General features: G+C 41.7%; 1 protein-coding gene across 14 annotated transcripts in view; it reads right to left on the bottom strand.

The window, feature by feature from the left end:
• Nucleotides 1-19,964, bottom strand: part of SH3PXD2A (SH3 and PX domains 2A) — a 271,525-nt gene that overhangs the window by 16,409 nt on the left and 235,152 nt on the right. For all 14 annotated transcript variants that reach the window (XM_081192090.1, XM_081192089.1, XM_081192094.1 and 11 more), the window contains 2 exons: nucleotides 7,774-7,891; nucleotides 1,422-1,756 (listed from right to left, as the gene is read on the bottom strand). In XM_081192090.1, the coding sequence (XP_081048216.1) occupies nucleotides 1,422-1,756; nucleotides 7,774-7,891 (453 nt within the window). The remainder of the gene's footprint in view (nucleotides 1-1,421; nucleotides 1,757-7,773; nucleotides 7,892-19,964) is intronic.

Below are 19,964 nucleotides of genomic sequence, written 5' to 3' on the forward strand. Positions count from 1 at the left end.
CAGCAAAGTGAGCATAAAAACAGGACTGACAACTCTCCAAGACTCCCACAAGCTCCAGATGTTTTAGATTACAACTTGTGCTGGCTGGGGCTGATGGGAGTTGGGGTCCAAAACAACTGGAGGGGCACCAGGTTGGCAAAGGCTTGTCTACAAGCGCCTAGAGGTCTAGACAAATTATAAGGTCTTCACCTGCCCCCACCCCAAAAGGGTTACTATGTGCTGAAGCCAGAACTGATCTGCTTTATCTGAGACACGGGAGAAGAATAATTAAAACAGATGATTCTTTTAATCTTGCCAAATTATGTTGGATGGAACTGATGGTGGGGCCAAGGTGCAAAGAAGTCAAAATAAAACCAGTGGGTTTTTGGAGTTAAGCCAACATAGCATGGGAATTTTGTCTTGTTTTTTTATGATGCCCAGAAAGATGGCATGGCTATTCACAACAATGGAGCTCCTTTCATGTGATCTTTGCATGCAGAGAGGGGGACAAGATCACCATATGGCCCCTGTCTCCATTCTGCACACCTTCAAGTAAGAACTGTATGGAGCCTATGAAAACAGAGCTGTAAATACAGATGACTCTCTCCATGGCTTTTGAAACCCTGACAGGATTCTACTTCGGTGGGCTCTGTTCTGACCTTCAAGTGACTGTACTGAAGCAGAGCTTGCTGCCATGATTCCATGCCCCCTCTTCAATCACTCTAGATGAGAACAACTGAAAAACCCATGTGCTAATATAGAAATCTAGACTTTTAGGAGCAGTTCACCAGAAGGGGGCGTCAGATGTCTTCCCAAAAGATGAGTCTATGCAGGAATCATGTCACATTCAGGATCATAGCAATCAATCACAGACTGGTGGTTGTCAGACTTTTTGCAGACAAACATCAGCCAAGGGGCCTAGCCAGGTGTAGCCTGCACTCCATATTAATATTCCACTCTGCCCTGCAAGACTTGCTATCATATGCATTCATCTATCTATCCTAGCTCCTCCTTTGTATATTTCTTGTGCCAACTCCATTTTCACAGACCACTCGTTTCAATCACAGTTTTTAATGGCTTAATTGGCATAATCATATAACTTTAAATTCACCCATTTTCTAGATTTAAGAATGAGCTGGGGTCCCCATATGTTGTTGGATGACATTTCCTATCATTCCTGACCATTTGGCAAGATGACCATGGATAATGGGAGTTGGAGTCCAACAACTTTTGAGAGCCCAAGATAAAAGCACCACCCATCACCCTTGATCACTGGGCCATGCTGGCTGGGGCTGATGGGAGATGTAGTCCCCTAAACATCTGAAGAACCGGGCTGAGGAAGCTGCTCTCAACTAGTATTTTCCTCAATCCATCAGAAGTTGTTGACCCTTCCAACCTGCCCCAGCAGTAAATAAACAGCTAGGAGTCTACTATGGCCTTACTTATTTGAGCTCTTTGTGGCGCAATCCGTGCTATGGCTGGAGAACCCTGTGCCAATCTTGAAACCTGTTTGTCTTGAGTCATCATGGCATTGCCATTAGAATCATTGCATAAGATGGGCAAGCTTATTTCCTTCTTGGTGATGTGGGATTCTGCTGTTTCAATTTCTGACTGGGTTTCCTTGTCACTAGAGGATTTCTTATTCAACAGGTTGCTGATCTCCATGATGTTTCCTATAATTTCCACTGGCCCCGTCAAGTTCTTTTTCCTTGATGGAAGGTCATCTTTTGCTTTCTTCAGGTACGAGGCTGGGGCCCAGCCCTCTTTGCCTAAATACCTAGAAATAGAAAACGCAAATATATTCAGTTTTCCGTGCCTCAAAATCTGACATGGTGTTGCAGGATGATGTACAGGAATAGGATTAGAATCCCCACGCACACCTTAAAATGCAAGCAAAAAAAAACACCTACTAATGGAAAGTGACTATAACCACATAGTTGCCAGTCAGTGCTGCAATACTGAAATGAAGCAGAGATTATAAGCCTGTGGTCCTCTAGCTATGGTTAAACTCCAAATCCCATCAGCCCTAGCTGCATAGCAACTGGTAAGTGTGCTCCAAGAATCCTACTTTGGAAATACAAAACCCAATAGTTGCTGGATCCTGGATGCTCCCAGGCAGTCCTTAATTTGGAAAGAGGTCATTGAGATACCACTAAATGGGTAGTTAGAGAAGGGGTTTTTAGACTTGGGGATATTCCCTGGAAAGGGAAAAATGGGGGGTGGGTTGGCACTTTTATGCCAACAATTCCATGTGGACATTGAAAGGGGGGGGAAGCATGCAAGGGGAACACTGATGCCCATCTGGAAGCACCCCCAGCATTGGGGGAGCTAACCCAATAATAAAGTTTACTTTGAATCAGGGCTCACAAGGACTTAAAACCAGATGGAGTTACAAATGCCATGGGCTTAGTTGCAGAAATATAACCTACTGCTCTGTAATATTCTTCCTTCCCCCTTTGCCCCTCTAGCAACTTTAGTTAAAGAGTACTCACAATTCCAGGTCTCTCAAACACAGAAGACATCCAAAAGATGTCTTTCTCAAAAAACATGGGAGAAAAAGTCTTAAGGCTGTTACTGGCATGCAGTCCAGGTTTTGCCACTTCCATTCTGGAGAACTGAGCATGGGAGCAGCTTGGGAAAGCCACTTCCACCACACTCTACAACTGTCATGGGCAGTCCTCTCGCAGCCCTCCAATGGCAGCAGTGAGCAATGGGATCACTTCACTGCCGCTGAGCAAAGCTTTCGGGACTAGGGTCTGAGAGAAAATAGAACTTGAGGAAGTGAGAAACTGCCTACTGGAAGAAACAAGGCTTAACATGAGATTCTTTTCTTCAAATGGCTCATACTTTTACTCGCTCAACAACTCTGAGAGGACAGCAATGTGACTGGTTAGTCAAATGAGTGCACTCTTAATTCTCTCCCCTCCTTTTAGGAGTCTGAATGAGCACAGCAGGGGAGAAAAACAAAGCCTTTGATTATTGCAGTGACTATTAATACAAGATTCTTTGACCACTCCCCCCCTTGTCATTAAGGTAGGCACACCCCATGGCTGAGGCTCCTCCCCTGAGCCTCAATGGATCACAGCCATGTAGAGCCAATGCAGCAGCTCAGATTTAATTCTGAAGCTCTGCAGGCATCTTCCCACATCAGCTTTAAAGGAAGAAAAATGTGATTTGCAGAAAGATAAGCAAATCAGAGTAGTGGCCTTGATGCCAAACAGTTTAAAATAAGGTTACCACATTTTTTCCTATGGATCCGGGGATACTTTTTGACTTCAATGGATTTTGTATGGGGACTGATTTGTAAATCCGGGGATGTCTGGTAACCTAAGTTTAAAACAGCATTGCACTTAAGGAGTAATAGGGGCAGATGATTGGGGGCCAGGCACAAAAGATCCAGCTACCCCCAAACAATCCTGCTCCTAGGAGCTTTACATATGTGTAATCACAACATAGAAGCCTAGCTCAGCACAAAAAAATAGAGAAGTGCTTGGAGTTAGTTGCATCCACAATTAACTCTCATATGCCTATGCAAGTAGGCACAGGAGTTCTGAGCCAGATAAAAAGGTCATTGGCTTTGCCAAAATTGGGTAGCAGCAAATTCATAGGGGTTAAGTTTATCAGTGCTGTGAGCCATGATGTCTATACTGTGTCTGCACAGTTGGATGCAGTATGCTCCTGAATGCCAGTTGCTGCAAACCGCAGGAGGGAAGAATGCTACTGCACTTAGGTCCTGCTTGTGGGCTTCCCATGGGCACCTAGTTGGCACTGTGAGAACAGCATGCTGGACTGCAAAGGCCACTGGCCTGATCCAGGAGGCTTATTCTTATGTGCTTACACTCTTGCATTCAGATTTCATACATGTACTAGTTCCCTTGCATAGCACAACCCTAAGACTGGCCCAGGAACTTGTTCCATTCTACGTGATCAAAAAATTGCAGCAAAAATGCAGGCCAAACAAAATCTTGCAGCAAGTATCAAGGTTTATCCACTGAAGCAGTTTCTTGCTTTTTGTCCCTATAACAGTAATAGTTATAACCCCCACTTTTAAATAGGGTGCAGTCATTTCATTAAACCAGAGGTGCCATCTTTCAAGGGCAATGGTGGGGGGGTGTCAGGAGAAGCCAAGGGCAGAGTTGAATACAGCGGCAGCACAGCTTCAATGGCAGGCCACTCCTCCTCCTCCTGCCACCACTAGCCGTGTGTGTGTGTATGTATGTGCTTCAAACCTCCTTCTCTTGCACAGCTGCAGCAGGAGAAGCAGACGTCCCCTGAATCTCGTCCCCCGTGAGTTGCATTAAGCACATTATCTGACAGGCTATTTGCTTGCACAGTTTCCCATAGCTGTGGAAGACAACAGTTCAATTAAGAGTTTAGGGTTAGAACAGTAACCACTTGTGAACCTTCTCAACATTCATAATACTGTAAAGGAAAATGGAGCAGGGGAGGGAGGACAACATTCAGATGCACTAGAGAGTGGAATGCAACAAGAAGGTGGTAATATATTAGAAGTGGCTACACTGCAATTCCAAAAAAGTTTTTTAAATGCTGAATGAAAAGTTAGCATCCAAACTGTAACAACACTGGGGGGGGGGGCGGGAGAAAGGGGGGGGGAGAGGCCTCCATTTGTCTGAGCGTTTTCTTCCCTGTTAACATCTGCTTTCCAGCTCCAGAATACTGGAATTACTCCAGAGGGAAGGAAACCAGGAAGGGAAAAGCAGGGGAGGGGGAAGTAAGAATCAGTACAGAACCATGTATTTTGGAAACTATTATTTAAGGAGGTGAACATTAAAGACTTTAACGTGGAACTTATTACCTAATTATTAGTGCTTATCTTATTCTTGTGACACATACGTCATTATGATTATGCATTCTTGCAAGCATTTTTTGTGTGGCAAAAGTTCTGATAGCTGTAATAGTCCCACTTTGGTTTATTGAGCATTTATTCTGATTTGCTTGCAGCGTTGTTTATAAATCTTTCCATTAATCATTGGGTCACCCTACACTTTTGAGTGTGTTTCCCCATCACCTTCATTATTAGGGCCCCCTGAGAGTCAGAGGGCCCCAAGTATGTACACCAACATGCACCAACATGTACACCTACATCCTATGGATTTAGATGGGGGCATTTTTCAAGTGGACTGCATCTGCGGTTCTGATGTTGCTGTTACAAGCATGACATTCTTAATCACAGTTCAGAACCAGCCTAAGCACTATATCTTATCTTTCATTCATTCTTGCCTTCAACTCGATTCATAACAGAAGAGAAAGAAAAAGCAAATTAGGAAATCCCTGTTTCATATGCAAGGACTCTTGTTATTGTGGACCAAAACCACATTCTTCCATGGAAGGCTGCCATGCCTTAGGTAGATATATTGGCAATGAAGTCTGCAGCTTCTGGTCAGCTATCCACTGTCTAGGAAAATCAGGTTTGTTAACCATAGTATTGTAGTGGATCCCATCTAAACATGCACAATGGAGATAAGTCTTGCCATGGACAGTTGGGGTGGGACCAGTAGGGAGCCAGTGTGGTGAAGTGGTTAAGAGCGGTAGACTCGTAATCTGCGGAACCGGGTTCGCGTCTCCGCTCCTCCACATGCAGCTGCGGGGTGACCTTGGGCTAGTCACACTTCTTTGAAGTCTCTCAGCCCCACTCACCTCACAGAGTGTTTGTTGTGGGGGAGGAAGGGAAAGGAGAATGTTAGCCACTTTGAGACTCCTTCGGGTAGTGATAAAGCGGGATATCAAATCCAAACTCCTCCTCCTCCTCCTCCTCCTCCTCCTCCTCCTCCTCTTCTTCTTCTGCTTCTTCTTCTTCTTCTGATAATCCCCAAGCTTCCTCTGCTACATAAGGATGAATACTTCCTAGGCTTTTTAAAGGCCTTCTAGTTTGGCTTCAGCCTAGACTGAATCTCTGTGAGCATGCATCAGCAAAGATAGCTTTTCTCTGCATGTGCAGAATGAGAAGAGTCTCCGGCATGCAAGGTGCCTTCGTCCAACTATGAAATAATCCCAAACAGCCAACACCAGGAGGCAGAGAAACTGAGCCAGGGGCAGGGGCTCTAGCCTGCTTTCATTTATGCCTTCCCCATTTGCACAAAATGTAAACACTGCTAAAAATTAGAGGCTTTGGTCTCCCTCTTCAATGAAAATACTGAAGACTGCAAGAGATTCTAGGCCCCTGCAGACCTTAAGATAAAAGGAAGGCTGGCAGTGACCAGAAAAAAACTTTTAAAAACAAAAAGGGAGTTCAGCAATAACATCAGGGGGAGTTTGTGATATTGTTCCTCCTTCTGCAAAGAACTGTGCACTCTGCTCCTGAACCCTTGGCTTTGGATTAAAGTCCCGTGGATGATTTAAAAAGGGAAGAATGTAGAGCTGACAATGGGCCAGCTATTCCCTGCTCATCACATTGGAAATCTTCTCCCCTTCTATCGGCTTTCATTTGTTATTGATGGGAGAGTTAATCAGGAAGATGCAACAGCGAACATGTTTATAGAACACATAGAACTCTGTGTGGTTCCATTATTCATAGCTCCAGTGCCTTAAAGATGGCCAGACTACAAAGCAAATGACAAACTATGAAAAATATATGTTTCACATGCAAAAGGAAGTGAGCAATAAGGGGTAGGTTCATAGTATCCCAGGGTGGGGTGGGATCACCAGAGTTACCTAAAAGAACTCCTTATAATGTGGCAGGATCCACAGGTTTGTACCCTCCCTTTGATGGTTGTTTATAAAGCCACATAAGGAGCAGAATTCCACATCTTCTTTAGGGAACCTGTACCTTTGTCCAACCATTCTTTCAATTACGACAATCCTTTGGCCTCTTACATGAAAGTGAGCCCCATTAAATTCAGTAGGATTTGCTTCCAATATTTATCTGACTGCTGCAGTTAAACTTGAATGGCTTTATACACATTGCATCTTTCATCCCTCTCCTATCACCAAGCAACAGGAGTCTATTATGCTGAGCACTGCAAAGACATACTGCTTACGTGGCATTTAATGCTTCTGGAGCTGTGCCAGTTTTTTTTTTAAAAAAAAAGAAAATCCAGTTTATGCTTGAAATTAGTCGTTTAAGGGCACCAGAAGAGAAAATTAGACTGCTTCCCCCCCCCCCCGCCAGCGGTTAAAGGGATACCTGCTTTACAAGCCAAAGTGTAGCACCACAGAGACCTAACACACCACTGCTTCCTCATGACTCCCCTAAAACGTTTCTTCTAAAATAGTCTATCAGCTATTTTTGCAAATAAACAAACACAAAAGCAAAACAAGATTATTCATTGACCAACACATATTAACAAGTGTTTGAGCTGTTGCTGTCATATAACTTGTGTTGTAGTGACGCATGCACACAACGGTAACAACTTTCCAAAGTTATCAAACATCACACCTGCTGACATTAATCCTATGCTTGTCCTACAGTGCTCAGTAGGTCTTACTCAAAGGAAAATGTCCATAGGATTGCAAACTGGGAGACCCTAGCGGCTCACCTCAATCATTAATGAAGAGAACAACCACCCACGAGAGAAGATTTGGATTTTTTTCCAACTTGAAGGACACACATATCCCCCAGAAGCCTTTTTCCTCCCCGCACCTATATATTGTACTTCATTATTTTAACTACATATTCAATATATTTTTAAGTAGCTTTGTACAACTTGACCAGCATTTTTGTTTTCAATATGCTGAGGTCCTTTCTTAGATACAAGCAACTTGTGAGATGCCGTGTTCACAAGGCTAGTAAGCAAAAGGCCTGCCAACACCAGAATGATTTAATTAAACCTTTACCTTATGTACCACCATCCTTCCAGGTTCTTCTGAATGACCTCCACAGTGACTCCTTTGTCAAACCCGATTTCATCCTTCCCCTGGCTGGTGTATGACTGGATTGTGACATATTTCTCTTCTAGCAAAGAAAGAGAGGGCAACATCAGTTAAGATCAAAACTGGCCCCAGCTGTTGCTCTTTCCTGATTGCTATTCAAAATGATTTCGCAGCAATTAAAATGTGGCAGCATTGCAGAGGTGGAGTCTTGCTTGTGAGGCCCTGTACCTATTAGCTAAGCATGCCTGTATCAGCTCCTCGCCACCGCCCTGCGCCGTCAATGCCAACAAATGAGACAGGGTCCCTGAGGAGGGGTCTCCCCCATCTCCTACATATGGTATTGACAAAAATCAAGCTCTCTGCCAGAGTAGCAAAGCATCACTGGAGGAACTTGCTCCAGCTGGCTCCATTTAGCACACACATGGTTATGTTAAACATTGCATTACTGGAATCTGAATGCTGAAGCTGGAGTGGGACCAATACTACTCCAGCTCGAAGGAATGGACTGACCTATCATCTTCACACTCCTAGAAATAATACAAGTTTGCAGCACCAAGCTGCCAGTATTTGTTTTTTTCATGATTAGAGCATATTGTATCTCCCCTAACTCCACTCCAAACTTCAGTGCTCCCAAGAGAAAGGCAAGTGTCACTATCTAAGCATCTTCTTAAAAAATCAACGTCGTTAATTCAGTGCTAGAAGTCCCGTTTTATCCACCCACCACAGGTTATTAAGTCTTTGCAAAGCCATGGAATCACAAAGCATTTTAGCTAACTGTGCACTTGCTATGAACTTTACCCAACTCTACACTAGGTCACAGTTGGGGGGACCTGTGGCACTCCAGATGTGATTAGAGTCCCAACTCTCATCAGCCCCAGCTAGCACTCACTGATGGGAGTTGTAGTCCAACAACATCTGCAGGGCCACAAGTTCCCCAACTCAAGCCACAACCACCTCCTTCCAAAACAAGAGTCAGGAGAAGAAAATGCCTCCAAAGTACCCAGAGACTCTTATCTGCATATTAAGATGCTAGCCAATTACATAAGCAAAGTTTCAAATTGACATTTCAGTGAATTTGGAAGACCTCTTGGGATAACAGATCATGTAAAAGACTCACCAATCAATGACTTTTCCACACTAAAGTCAACTCCTCCTCTAATTTTACAGTTGGTGTACCATTCACACTACTCTCCTGCCCAGTACCAGTTTCATAATCTTTCATTTGTTTATTTTCCAGACGGACATAGGGGGGGGGTGAGGTTTTTTAATCTGAATGGCAGCCCCACAGACAGCTATCATGTGAGCAGCATACAGAATCCAGAGACTAAAGACAGGGGAAATTATCACAAAATGATGTGCTATTTCTTTATGTGTGTTTGGGGAACTGATAGGGAGTCTTGTTGCTATTTTCCACAATGCATGAACTCTCTTGTGCTTGAGGATTACAGTAGGGAAATATTCTGTTTCAAAATAAGTAAGTAAATGTTTAAATTGTTCACAGAATGGAAAAGATGGGGTTGCATTGCTTATCATTGGGTAGTTGCTTGTGCCATTCTGTTGAAGTCTCCCTACCCAACCCCACATGGGAGTCTGAATACCCATATCCTGCTATTTGATGTTCAGGAGCAAGGGGAGTTTATCCAAAGCAATATATTGACTGCGGTATATTAGTCCAGGATTCTCATCACAGGCATACCACTTTAACCAAGATAGTGGTGAAAATGCTTCTCATGCAAATACAAGGATTTTATTGGCAGAAAAGATAGCCATTTATGCTGTCAGCCTAACCATACACTTGGAATTGCAGAAACAGAGGGGAAAGGAGAAAGGATCCTAGATGTAGGCAAAGTTTCAGATCCCCAGGAAGTCAATACAGATAGAAGGGGTGGAGACAACAGCAAAAGGTAAGAGCAGAAAGATAAGGCTACACAGGAAGATATTTAGTAATAAAAGACTGGGCCAAGAATTTATCTCATCAGATAAAGTTAAAAAAAGAGGAGTGGTCCTTTATGCAAAGGAGAGCCTATCACCGAAATTCATATCCAAAGACGACCAAGGAAGATTTGTTGCAATTGAAATTCAATCACAAGGAGAGAAATTCCTGATTGTAGGTATTTATGCACCAAATGTAGGAAAATCGGAGTTCTTTAAGAAGCTACACGAGACTCTGATGGATTACATGGACTATAATATGATCTTGATGGGAGATATGAATGGAGTGGTGTCTACAAATATGGACAAGGCACAGAGACAGGTAGTCACCAAAGATGGTAGACTACCAAAAACCTTTTTTGACATGACTGAAAATATGGACTTAGTTGATATTTGGAGAATGAAGAACCCTCTGGGAAGAGAGGGAACTTTCTTCTCTGAGGCTAAAATGACATGGACAAGAATTGACCAAATCTGGGTAACCAGGGGATTGGCTCCGAAGTTCAGCAAAGTGGAGATTTGCCCCAAAACTTGTTCTGACCATAATGCTGTGAAGATGGAAATGAAATTGACGCCAATTGGTTCCTTTAGATGGAGGATGAACGATACTTTGTTCAGGAATGAAGAGGTGACCAAGAAGGCCAAAAAAACTCTAAGAGACTATTTCGAGATAAACATGAATACTACAGTGGAAAAAAGAGTAATTTGGGACGCAAGCAAAGCGGTTATGAGAGGATTCCTAATACAACAGAATGCAATAAAGAAGAGAACTCAGAATGAAAAAAAGGATAAAATCCTGGGGAAAATAAAGGAAGGAGAGAAGAAACTGAGAGTAAAACCAAAGTCACAGGAGATCCTGAAAGAGATAAAGTTATACCAAGTGCAATACACAAAGCTGATGAATCAGGAAATAGAATGGAAGATTAAACAGATGAGGCAAAAGACATTTGAATCGGCAAATAAGTGTGGAAAATTGTTGGCCTGGCAAATGAAAAAAAGACAAAAACTCAATACTATTACGAATTTGGAAGTGGAAGGAAAGAATAAACAGAACCCAGTGGAGATCAGGAAGTGTTTTCAGAGGTATTTCAAACAACTTTATACACAGGAGAAGCAGAATGAAATGGACATTGATCGATTTCTGAAAATAAATGGACTACACAAAATCTCTCAGGAAAAACAGCTAATGTTGAATTACAAAATAACGGATCAGGAGGTGGAAGGGGCCATCCAGAACATGCAATTAGGTAAATCTCCAGGACCAAATGGTTTGACTTCAAGATATTACAGATCTTTGAAAGAATGGTTAATACAACCATTGAAGGAAGTCTGCAATGAAATATTGGAAGGGAGAAAGGCACCAGAGTCATGGAAGGAAGCTTACATTACACTTATACTGAAAATAGAGACTGAAAAGACACAGCTCAAGAACTACCACCCCATATCGCTGCTTAATGTGGATTACAAAATTTTTGCAGATATTTTGGCTAAAAGATTAAAAAAGGTGTTCGTAGAAGAAATTCATAAAGACCAAGCGGGCTTTCTCCCGGGCAGACATTTGTCTGACAACATGAGGAATATAATTAATATTCTAGAAAAACTAAGGCAGTCTTGATATTTGTGGATGCAGAGAAAGCCTTTGACAACATTTCTTGGAGTTTTATGAAGAAGAATCTATAGGGGATGGGGGTAGGTCAAGGTTTTGAAAATGGTATAGGTGCAATTTATTCAGAACAAAAGGTAAAATTAATTGTGAACAATGTAGTGACAGAAGAGTTTAAGATTGAGAAAGGGACACAACAAGGTTGCCCAATTTCTCCATTGCTCTTTATATCGGTCCTTGAGGTTTTGTTAAATATGATCAGAAAGGACCAAGATGTTAAAGGTATACAAGTGGGAGCTAAACAGTACAAACTGAAAGCATTTGCTGATGACTTAGTATTGACTCTACAGGAGCCAGAATCTAGTACTAAAAGGGTATTGGAACTGATTCAAGAATTCGGACAGGTAGCAGGTTTTAAGTTGAACAAGATGAAAACTAAGGTTTTAGAGAAAAACTTAACTGTGAATGAGAGAGAGAAGTTTCAGGAGGAGACAGGACTAACATTGGTTAAGAAAGTGAAATATTTAGGGGTTAACATGACTGCCAAAAATGTGAATTTATTTAAGGATAATTATGAAAAATGTTGGATTGAAGTGAAAAAGGATTTAGAAATATGGACAAATTTGAAGTTATCATTGTTAGGCTGAATTGCTGTGATAAAAATGAATGTGTTGCCAAGGATGTTTTTGTTTCAAACATTGCAAATTTTGGATAAGATGGATTGTTTCAAGAAGTGGCAGAAAGATATTTCCAGATTTGTTTGGCAGGGCAAGAAGCCTCGAATAAAATTTAAGATATTAACTGATGCCAAAGAAAGAGGTGGATTTGCCCTGCCAGACCTTAAACTTTATTATGAATCAGCTGCTTTTTGGTGGCTGAGAGAATGGCTGCTTCTTGAAAACACTGACGTGTTGGATCTAGAAGGTTTCAATAATGCATTTGGCTGGAATGCATATTTGTGGTACGATAAGGTAAAAGCACATAAGGCGTTTAAAAATCATATTGTTAGAAAAGCATTGTTTAATGTTTGGATAAGATATAAGGATTTGATAGAAAAGAAAACCCCAAGATGGTTGTCACCAATGGAAGTGAAGGCACAGAAAAAACTCAATATGGAGGCCAAATGGCTGAAATACTGGGAAATTCTGGAACAAGATGGAGACAGAATAAAATTGCAGAGCTTTGAAAAATTGAAAAACAAAGTGCGAGATTGGCTCCATTATTACCAAATAATGGAGGCATACAATTTGGACAAAAAAGTTGGTTTCCAGGTGGAAAAATCAAAATTGGAAACAGAATTGTTAGATCCAAAAATCAAGAATTTGTCAAGAATGTATAACTTGCTGTTGAAATGGAACACTCAGGATGAAATGGTGAAATCAGCTATGATTAAATGGGCACAAGATGTTGGACATAACATAATGATGGCTGACTGGGAACAGTTATGGACCACAGGTATGAAATTCACGGCATGTAATGCCCTAAGAGAAAATTTAATGAAAATGATTTATAGGTGGTACATGACACCAGTCAAGCTTGCAAAAATTTACCATTTGCCCGACAATAAATGTTGGAAATGTAATGAGACTGAAGGTACATTCTTTCACCTTTGGTGGACATACCCAAGGATTAAGACATTCTGGGAGATGATTTATAATGAAATGAAAAAGATATTCAAATATACTTTCCTGAAGAAACCAGAGGCCTTTCTCCTGGGCATGGTCGGCCAATTGGTGCCAAAGAAGGATAGAACTTTTTTATGTATGCAACAACAGCAGCAATAATACTCATCGCGAAGTATTGGAAGACACAAGATTTACCCACCCGGGAAGAATGGCAGATTAAGTTGATGGACTATATGGAACTGGCGGAAATGACTGGCAGAATCCGGGACCAGGGAGAAGAGTCGGTGGAAGAAGACTGGAAAAAGTTTAAAGACTATTTACAGAAATACTGTAAAATTAATGAATGTTAGAAAAATGTTGGAATGAAGTTATATGGCTTTAGTAGAAATGTTATAAGGAATTAAGTATAAATAGATTAATAGAGTATTAAAGGAAAAAATAAGGTTAGAATGTGTTAAGATAATTATAGGATAGAAAACAGAGGAAGATGGAAAGGAATTGCTGAAACAATTAACAGAAGTGGAATACAAAAAGGGAGGTGTGAGGAGGTCGTTGAAATAAGTGAATGAAAAATAAGATATTGAAATTGTTTGATGTGTTTTAAACTATTTTTGTTTTGTTTTGTTAGTTTAATGTGTTAGTGTTATGTAGTGTTTTTGTATTGTATTGTTCATTTTTTTGTAGTGTTTAAATTGTTGGAAAAGTAATAAATATTATTTTATAAAAAATAAAAAAATAAACAGAAAGAAAAAGGCTCCCTGCTATCTGGTGCAGACTGATCCCACCTTATCAGTTAATTGAAGGCTGGTGTCCAGAATATAATGTAAGATAAGGTTGTTTGCCAGAATTCCCTAGATCCCAGGCCAGTTCACACATTATGGTAACTATCTGGGTTGGAACTCAGTTGCATCAACAGCAGTCTGTGTGGAAACACACTGAAATATAAATAATTGATTTCCAATCGTACAACTGAATGGTTGAAATTCCTTCCTAATTTGCACAGCAGTAGGTCTGAATTATAGTGTGGTATCATCAGTTCAACTTAAGGACTGGATATAGCTTGAGGAGCTCTGAAAAGATTATTGGCCAGCTATGAAGTTTTACACACACATTTAAGAAGGCAGGCAGAGGAGATAACAGCAATTCAACAGGGCCATTTTTGCTCCCTGCTCCGGATGCTGATGACATTCAATCTGAATATGCTGTTATCAGCATTAGCTTGTGGCTCAACTGGCACTGAGAAAACTTGAAAGCCTCTGCAGTGAGAGCCATACTTCATTTTTTGTTTTCTGGAGATGTTGGCAAGGGACACAACTGCAACACACTCCAACAAAACCACAGCCTTGTTTCATTAGGATTACAGTACTGCTTTTGGACTCTTTATCACACTTAGGACATGCTGAGCCATCAAAAACAAAAAGCAAACAAACTACATCACACAATAGGAGAAATTGCATTCCTTTGTGGGGAGATGCAGTCATCACCAAGAACTCAGACTTTTAAGGGATAGCTAAACCACAGAGCTGAACTGGTGTTGTTATGCCCTCTTTTGTGCTAACGGCAGGGGGATAGAAACTGTCTAAGATCATTGTCACACCCCAATTAAACTATATTTCCTAAGATTCTTCAGTGCAGTGGGGAGAAAGCTTTTTAACCACAAGGGCAATAGGTGGCAGAGGAAAGGACCAGACCCTGAGGTGGGCAGAACCAGCTTTGCCTTTACTCAGGGCTTTTTTACAGCCAGAACTCAGATGGGTCCCATTGCCATTCTAAGAACAAGGGAGGTGTTTGTGGCAAGTTCAAGCACACAAACACACACCTCTCTTGAACCCTGTCCCCTTGATCACCTTGAAACTACAGGAAAGGTGAATGGCTGATCAGCAGCAAAAGTGGATGGGGCCCTCTGGGGCCCAGAGAGTGTCTAGGTGCCCACCCACATGTATTTTAGAGGAAGCCGTGACAGTTTAAAGTGTTTTATTGGTTGAAAGTGTAAATATGCCATTATAAAAGGTCTGTATTTTAAGCCCATATATGTTATAGCAGTACAGTGGCTGTGGATGAAACTGATCTGTGCAGGTACTTTGCCCTATCATTCCCTGCACTGTTATGGCAGCTGCACCATGGAATGGTGCCTGCCAAATCCATGTGCAAGCAGCTACCACCATACTATGGTATGGGCCTAACTTTGAATTGCTGGGAAAACAGTATGCAGCCATAGCTTTCTGTTTGTTAACTCAGTTTCAGAATCATGCAACAATTTCTTATCTTTCTACAGGTCTTCAACTGCTCAGAGCCCACCTAAGGGGACTCGTTAACAGCCATATTATTTTAAAGCTTTGGAGGTGAAAATATTAAACTGCTAGGCAAAGGATTTCAATGAGATTTGCACTTGACTTTAGATAATGCAATAAGCACAGGCTAGCAAGTGACTTCAGAAACCTCAGCTACACCCCCTCATAGCTAAAACATGCTGAAAAAGTATCCCACTGTGACTATCATAATGAGACAATAAACTAACATCTAAACCCACATATTTATGATTTAAGGTTCATAAAGGGGGTGACATCACTACGCAATCAAAGCTCTGCTTTGTGCATCTTGCACATTAAAGCTTCTTTCTTTCTTCTTTCTTTAAAAGGCTCCTGCTGCAACACTTCCAAGAAATAGCACCTCTGCTATTATTGAGGCAAATGAGAGTGTAAGTATTGCATAAAATGAATGAAAACTTTGGAAACACCACCAATGAAGAAGCAGTAGAAGTATTAATGCCTTGTGCTTTCTGTCCCTGGAATGTATGAAACACAATCCTTGCATCTCTTTCACCCAGGAAATGCTCAAGTTATGATGTTTAATTCTATGTAATGAACACACCCAGCTGACAAATGTCAAACGGGGGACTGCTGCATTTACAGGTTCTGCAAAAGATTCAGACATTTCTAATAAGGCTCAGTTTTGAAGCCAAATTTGCAAACGTCAAGCAGCTGAAGCGTTGCCCATTACAGACTCTACTTTCCAAAGGGTTGCTATTATTTGTTGTTGGGGTTTTTGGGGGGTGTAAAGCCATCCAAAGTTGAACATGGGTCTTTCTTAAATATTTTATTTGTTCATTTAAGATGAGAAAAGTAAGGCAGAAGAAGAACGAAGGAGAAAAAGAGTGTTGTCAGATTAAACCCCTACGGATATTAGAACCCTGGTTATAGATTTGTTTTGCTGTGCTATTTTTAAGCCTTCTGTGCTGCAACAGGAAGCTATCATTAAAGTTTCCCTTTGCAGAGTGCTTTCGCAGCAAAATATTATAGCATTTCCCAAATTACACTCATTTGGTTTCCTTACAGTGGTGGAAAAATGGAGACCACAAACACACACACACACAAATGCACACACACACAGTTTATAAATTAAGCTGGCACTCCTTTGAGCATGGGTCCGCTTGTAACCCCAAAAGCAATTTGCGACAGTCTTCAGCTGAGGCTAACCGTAGAAAAAATTACAATATCAAATGTATGCAAGTCGGCATTTATGGGAAACAGCAATGAAATGTTATCATTCAGAAGAATGACTAGTGTTGTATCCAGCTGACCAAGGAGGGTTTAAAAGGGGTCCAAGTAAGATAGTATGCAATTCAGTTTTCAGAAAAACCTAAAGTGGACAATATGTGGTCTCTTAAGTTTTGTGAGCCATTTCTTGTTTGATATTTTGGTATGAAGGCAAAAGAGATCACTTCTTTCAAATGAAATAAGTTAGTGGACTATCACAATCAATATTCTCTCCCATGTGATATTTCTTGCACCTGTTTTTAAACATTGCATACTATATTTCTAGATTGATCATCTTTATTAGAAGAAGCTGTGGAAAATAAAGCTATTTCAAGACAGTGCGCAAACCATTGCAAGCGAGGTCAGTTTCCTCACTTCAATTAATGTTAAAGTCCAACCATCCTTTGTGTTAGAAAGATCTCTGGTTGTTAGAAGACACAAACACGCTCAACTATGCCACCTACGGATTACTTACTCTGACACACTATTGCTGTATAATACCGTTGAAACCTACAAGATTACTACTCCCTCCAGACGGTGTTCCAGGGATTGTGCCAAAGTTAGCCAAGTTCAATTTTTCTCCTTCTTAAATCTGCATGTCTGAGACGTTGTGCACTCACAAAACAGCTGCCATGTGGCTTCTGCAAGTTGGTCCCTGTGGCAGCTGCTTCAACACAACTTCTTATGCAGGGATCAAGCAATTTCTCATTGAACAGGATTAACAACTTTTGAGCCTTCCAGAAACATGGAGGAAGATCTCTCAATTTGTGGTTGCTTGATACAAATGTCTTGGTGGTGGTTTTCTCAATGCAAGAGAAGCATTTAAAAACAGCCCTTTCTTGATGGATGTTTTACCAGCAAAGGTTACTCTTTGAGAAAAACAGCTTGCATGGTAATCAGCTAAGTTTTACTGAGAGTAGACCCATTGAAATTAATTGGCAAAACTTAGCCATATTCATTTATTTCAATGGTTCTACTCTTGAGTAAAACTTGGTTGAAACTCCTTGTGTTTCCACGTAACTGAACTGAATGGCAAATGAAAATAGTTATCTACAAGCTCAAGGGATGGATGTTTTCTGTTTTTTTCCTTTTCTCGTGTTTTTTTTTTTTCAATTTTAAAAACTGCACAAGCGTTCATATGCAGTTTTATAAACATTTCTATTTGAGATCCACATATGAAAAATGAGAGGACAGTTGTGTTCCCGCTTTGCGTACTTACTTGTGAAGTGTGGATTGGAATTGCCTTAGAAAGGAAGCAAATGACTCCCTCCCCTCTTCCCTGATCTGATCCATGATCTGATTATGGATGAGGAGGCTGATCTGGCATGTATCACTGAAACTTGAGGGGGTGAACAGGGTGGAATCAATCTCACCCAGTTGTGCCCACCTGGGTACTCAGTGCAGCATCAGGCCAGATTTGAGGATTGGGGAGGGGGAGTTGCTGTGGTCTATAGAGATTCTCTCTCTCCAGGCTCTCTGTCCAGTTGGGGGGCAGGAATCTAGAGTGTGTGTTCCTGGCACTGGGCAATTGGGACAGATTAGGGATTCTGCAGGTTTACCGCCCACCTTGCTGCCCAGCAGTCTCCCTGGCTGAGCTGACAGAGCTGGTCTCGGAGGTGGCTCCCCACCTGTGGAATGCTCTCCCCAGGGAAGCTTGCCTGCCGCCTTCACTATACACCTTTACGTGCCAGGCAGAAACATTCCTTTTTAACCAGGCCTTTGGTTGATTTGATTGACATCCTATGCCCTTTTAAAATGTTTTTTTTGGGGGGGGTTATTGGGTTGCTCTTATTTTGATTATATATTTTGTGGTTTTATATTTTGTTTTGGGAACTGCCCTGAGGCCTCCGGGTATAGGGCGGTATATAAATTCTAATACGGTGGTACCTCGGTTTAAGAACTTAATTCGTTCTGAAGGTTCATTCTTAATCTGAAACTGTTCTTAACCTGAGGTACCACTTTAGCTAGTGGGGCCTGCTGCCGCCGCTGCTGCGCAATTTCTGTTCTCATCCTGAAGCAAAGTTCTTAACCCAAGGTACTATTTCTGGGTTAGCGGAGTCTGTAACCTGAAGCGTCTGTAACCCGAGGTACCGCTATAATTATAATATCTGTACAAGATAGAGCTTTCAGTTTCTTGAGACTGAGGTGAGATGCAAGTAGAACTGTCACACAATTTCCAGTGACTCAGTCGCCTTCTGTGACACAGGAAGGGCCACAGCTCAGTGACAGGGCATCAGCATTGCATGCAGAAGATCCCAGGTTCAATCCCTGAAATCCCTAGTAAGGCTAGGATAGAACCCTGCCTGAAATCCTGGAAAGCTGCTGCCAGTCAGTGTAGACTACACTGAGGTAGATGGTACATGGTCTGCTCAGCATAGGATGCCTTATTACGTTCCCAAGGGCTGAGGCAGGGAAAGCTATCCCAAACGTTTAATTTGTGTCTCTCTGTGTATCAGCTGTGGGACATCACTGTGTGACCTGATCCAACTTTGAAACACTGGGAGCAGAGGCATGCAGTCTGGGGAATTATCTAATTAAGGCTCCTAAGCAACATGCAATAGCTCAAAATCTTCCAAACCACGGAAGAATTCTCCATAAAAATACTTTCCCTTCAGTCAGCAGTCTCTTTCACGCCATCTCCCTTTGCCTCCTCTGAACCCCCTTGTTCAAATAACCTCTGTCAGGACAAAGTCACTCCATGCCTGAGAACTGAGATAATCTAATAATGTTAAGTTTTAGAGCATTTTCACATAAGACAAATCCCCACTAACAGTCTCTCACAACCCGGTGCCTTGAACTACAACTCCAATCAGCTTGCTAGGCCAAAATGTCTGGAGGCACCAGGTTTGGGAAGCTTTGTTTACTACCAGTTCAGAGAAGTTCTTACGGCAACTGGCGCTCCAAATGATAGTAAATCAGTAACTTCAAGCCTGAAAAATGTGCAGTCTCTGAGATGGCCACCTTCCCAAGGGATAGTGTAAGACCCAAGGAGTGGCCTACAAATTTCACGATTCTCAGAAAGAATTAAGGAGATTTCACCACATCCCTAGGCCTCACTCTCCTCTCTTTATGTGCAGCCCAGCTCTGGCAAATGAACAGGGTAGCGTTCTTCCCAACAGGCTGTAAATCAGGAGCATCAGATGTTCCCAGGAAGGTTTACAGTTTTTGTAAACGTTTCCAGTAAGAAGTGGCTTAGAGTCAGGAAAGGCAAAAGTCATTGCAAGGATCTCTCTTCTGTGTAGAAAACAGTATGTTCCCCTACATGTGTGCTATGCCATATGAAGAGTACACAACTACTTTCACATGCATGAAATGCCCAGCTTGGTGTTATCGTCCCGTTGTATTTATATGCAGCAGAACCACTGACACATGCCGTGACAGCCTCCTGTGTATACTGCTGTTCTGCTAGTCTGCAACAGGAAGCATGTAGCATTATTTGCAGTGCTCAGGTTCTGCACC

This window comes from Podarcis bocagei, assembly GCF_964188305.1.
Source record: "Podarcis bocagei genome assembly, chromosome: 4".
NCBI lineage: Eukaryota > Metazoa > Chordata > Lepidosauria > Squamata > Lacertidae > Podarcis > Podarcis bocagei.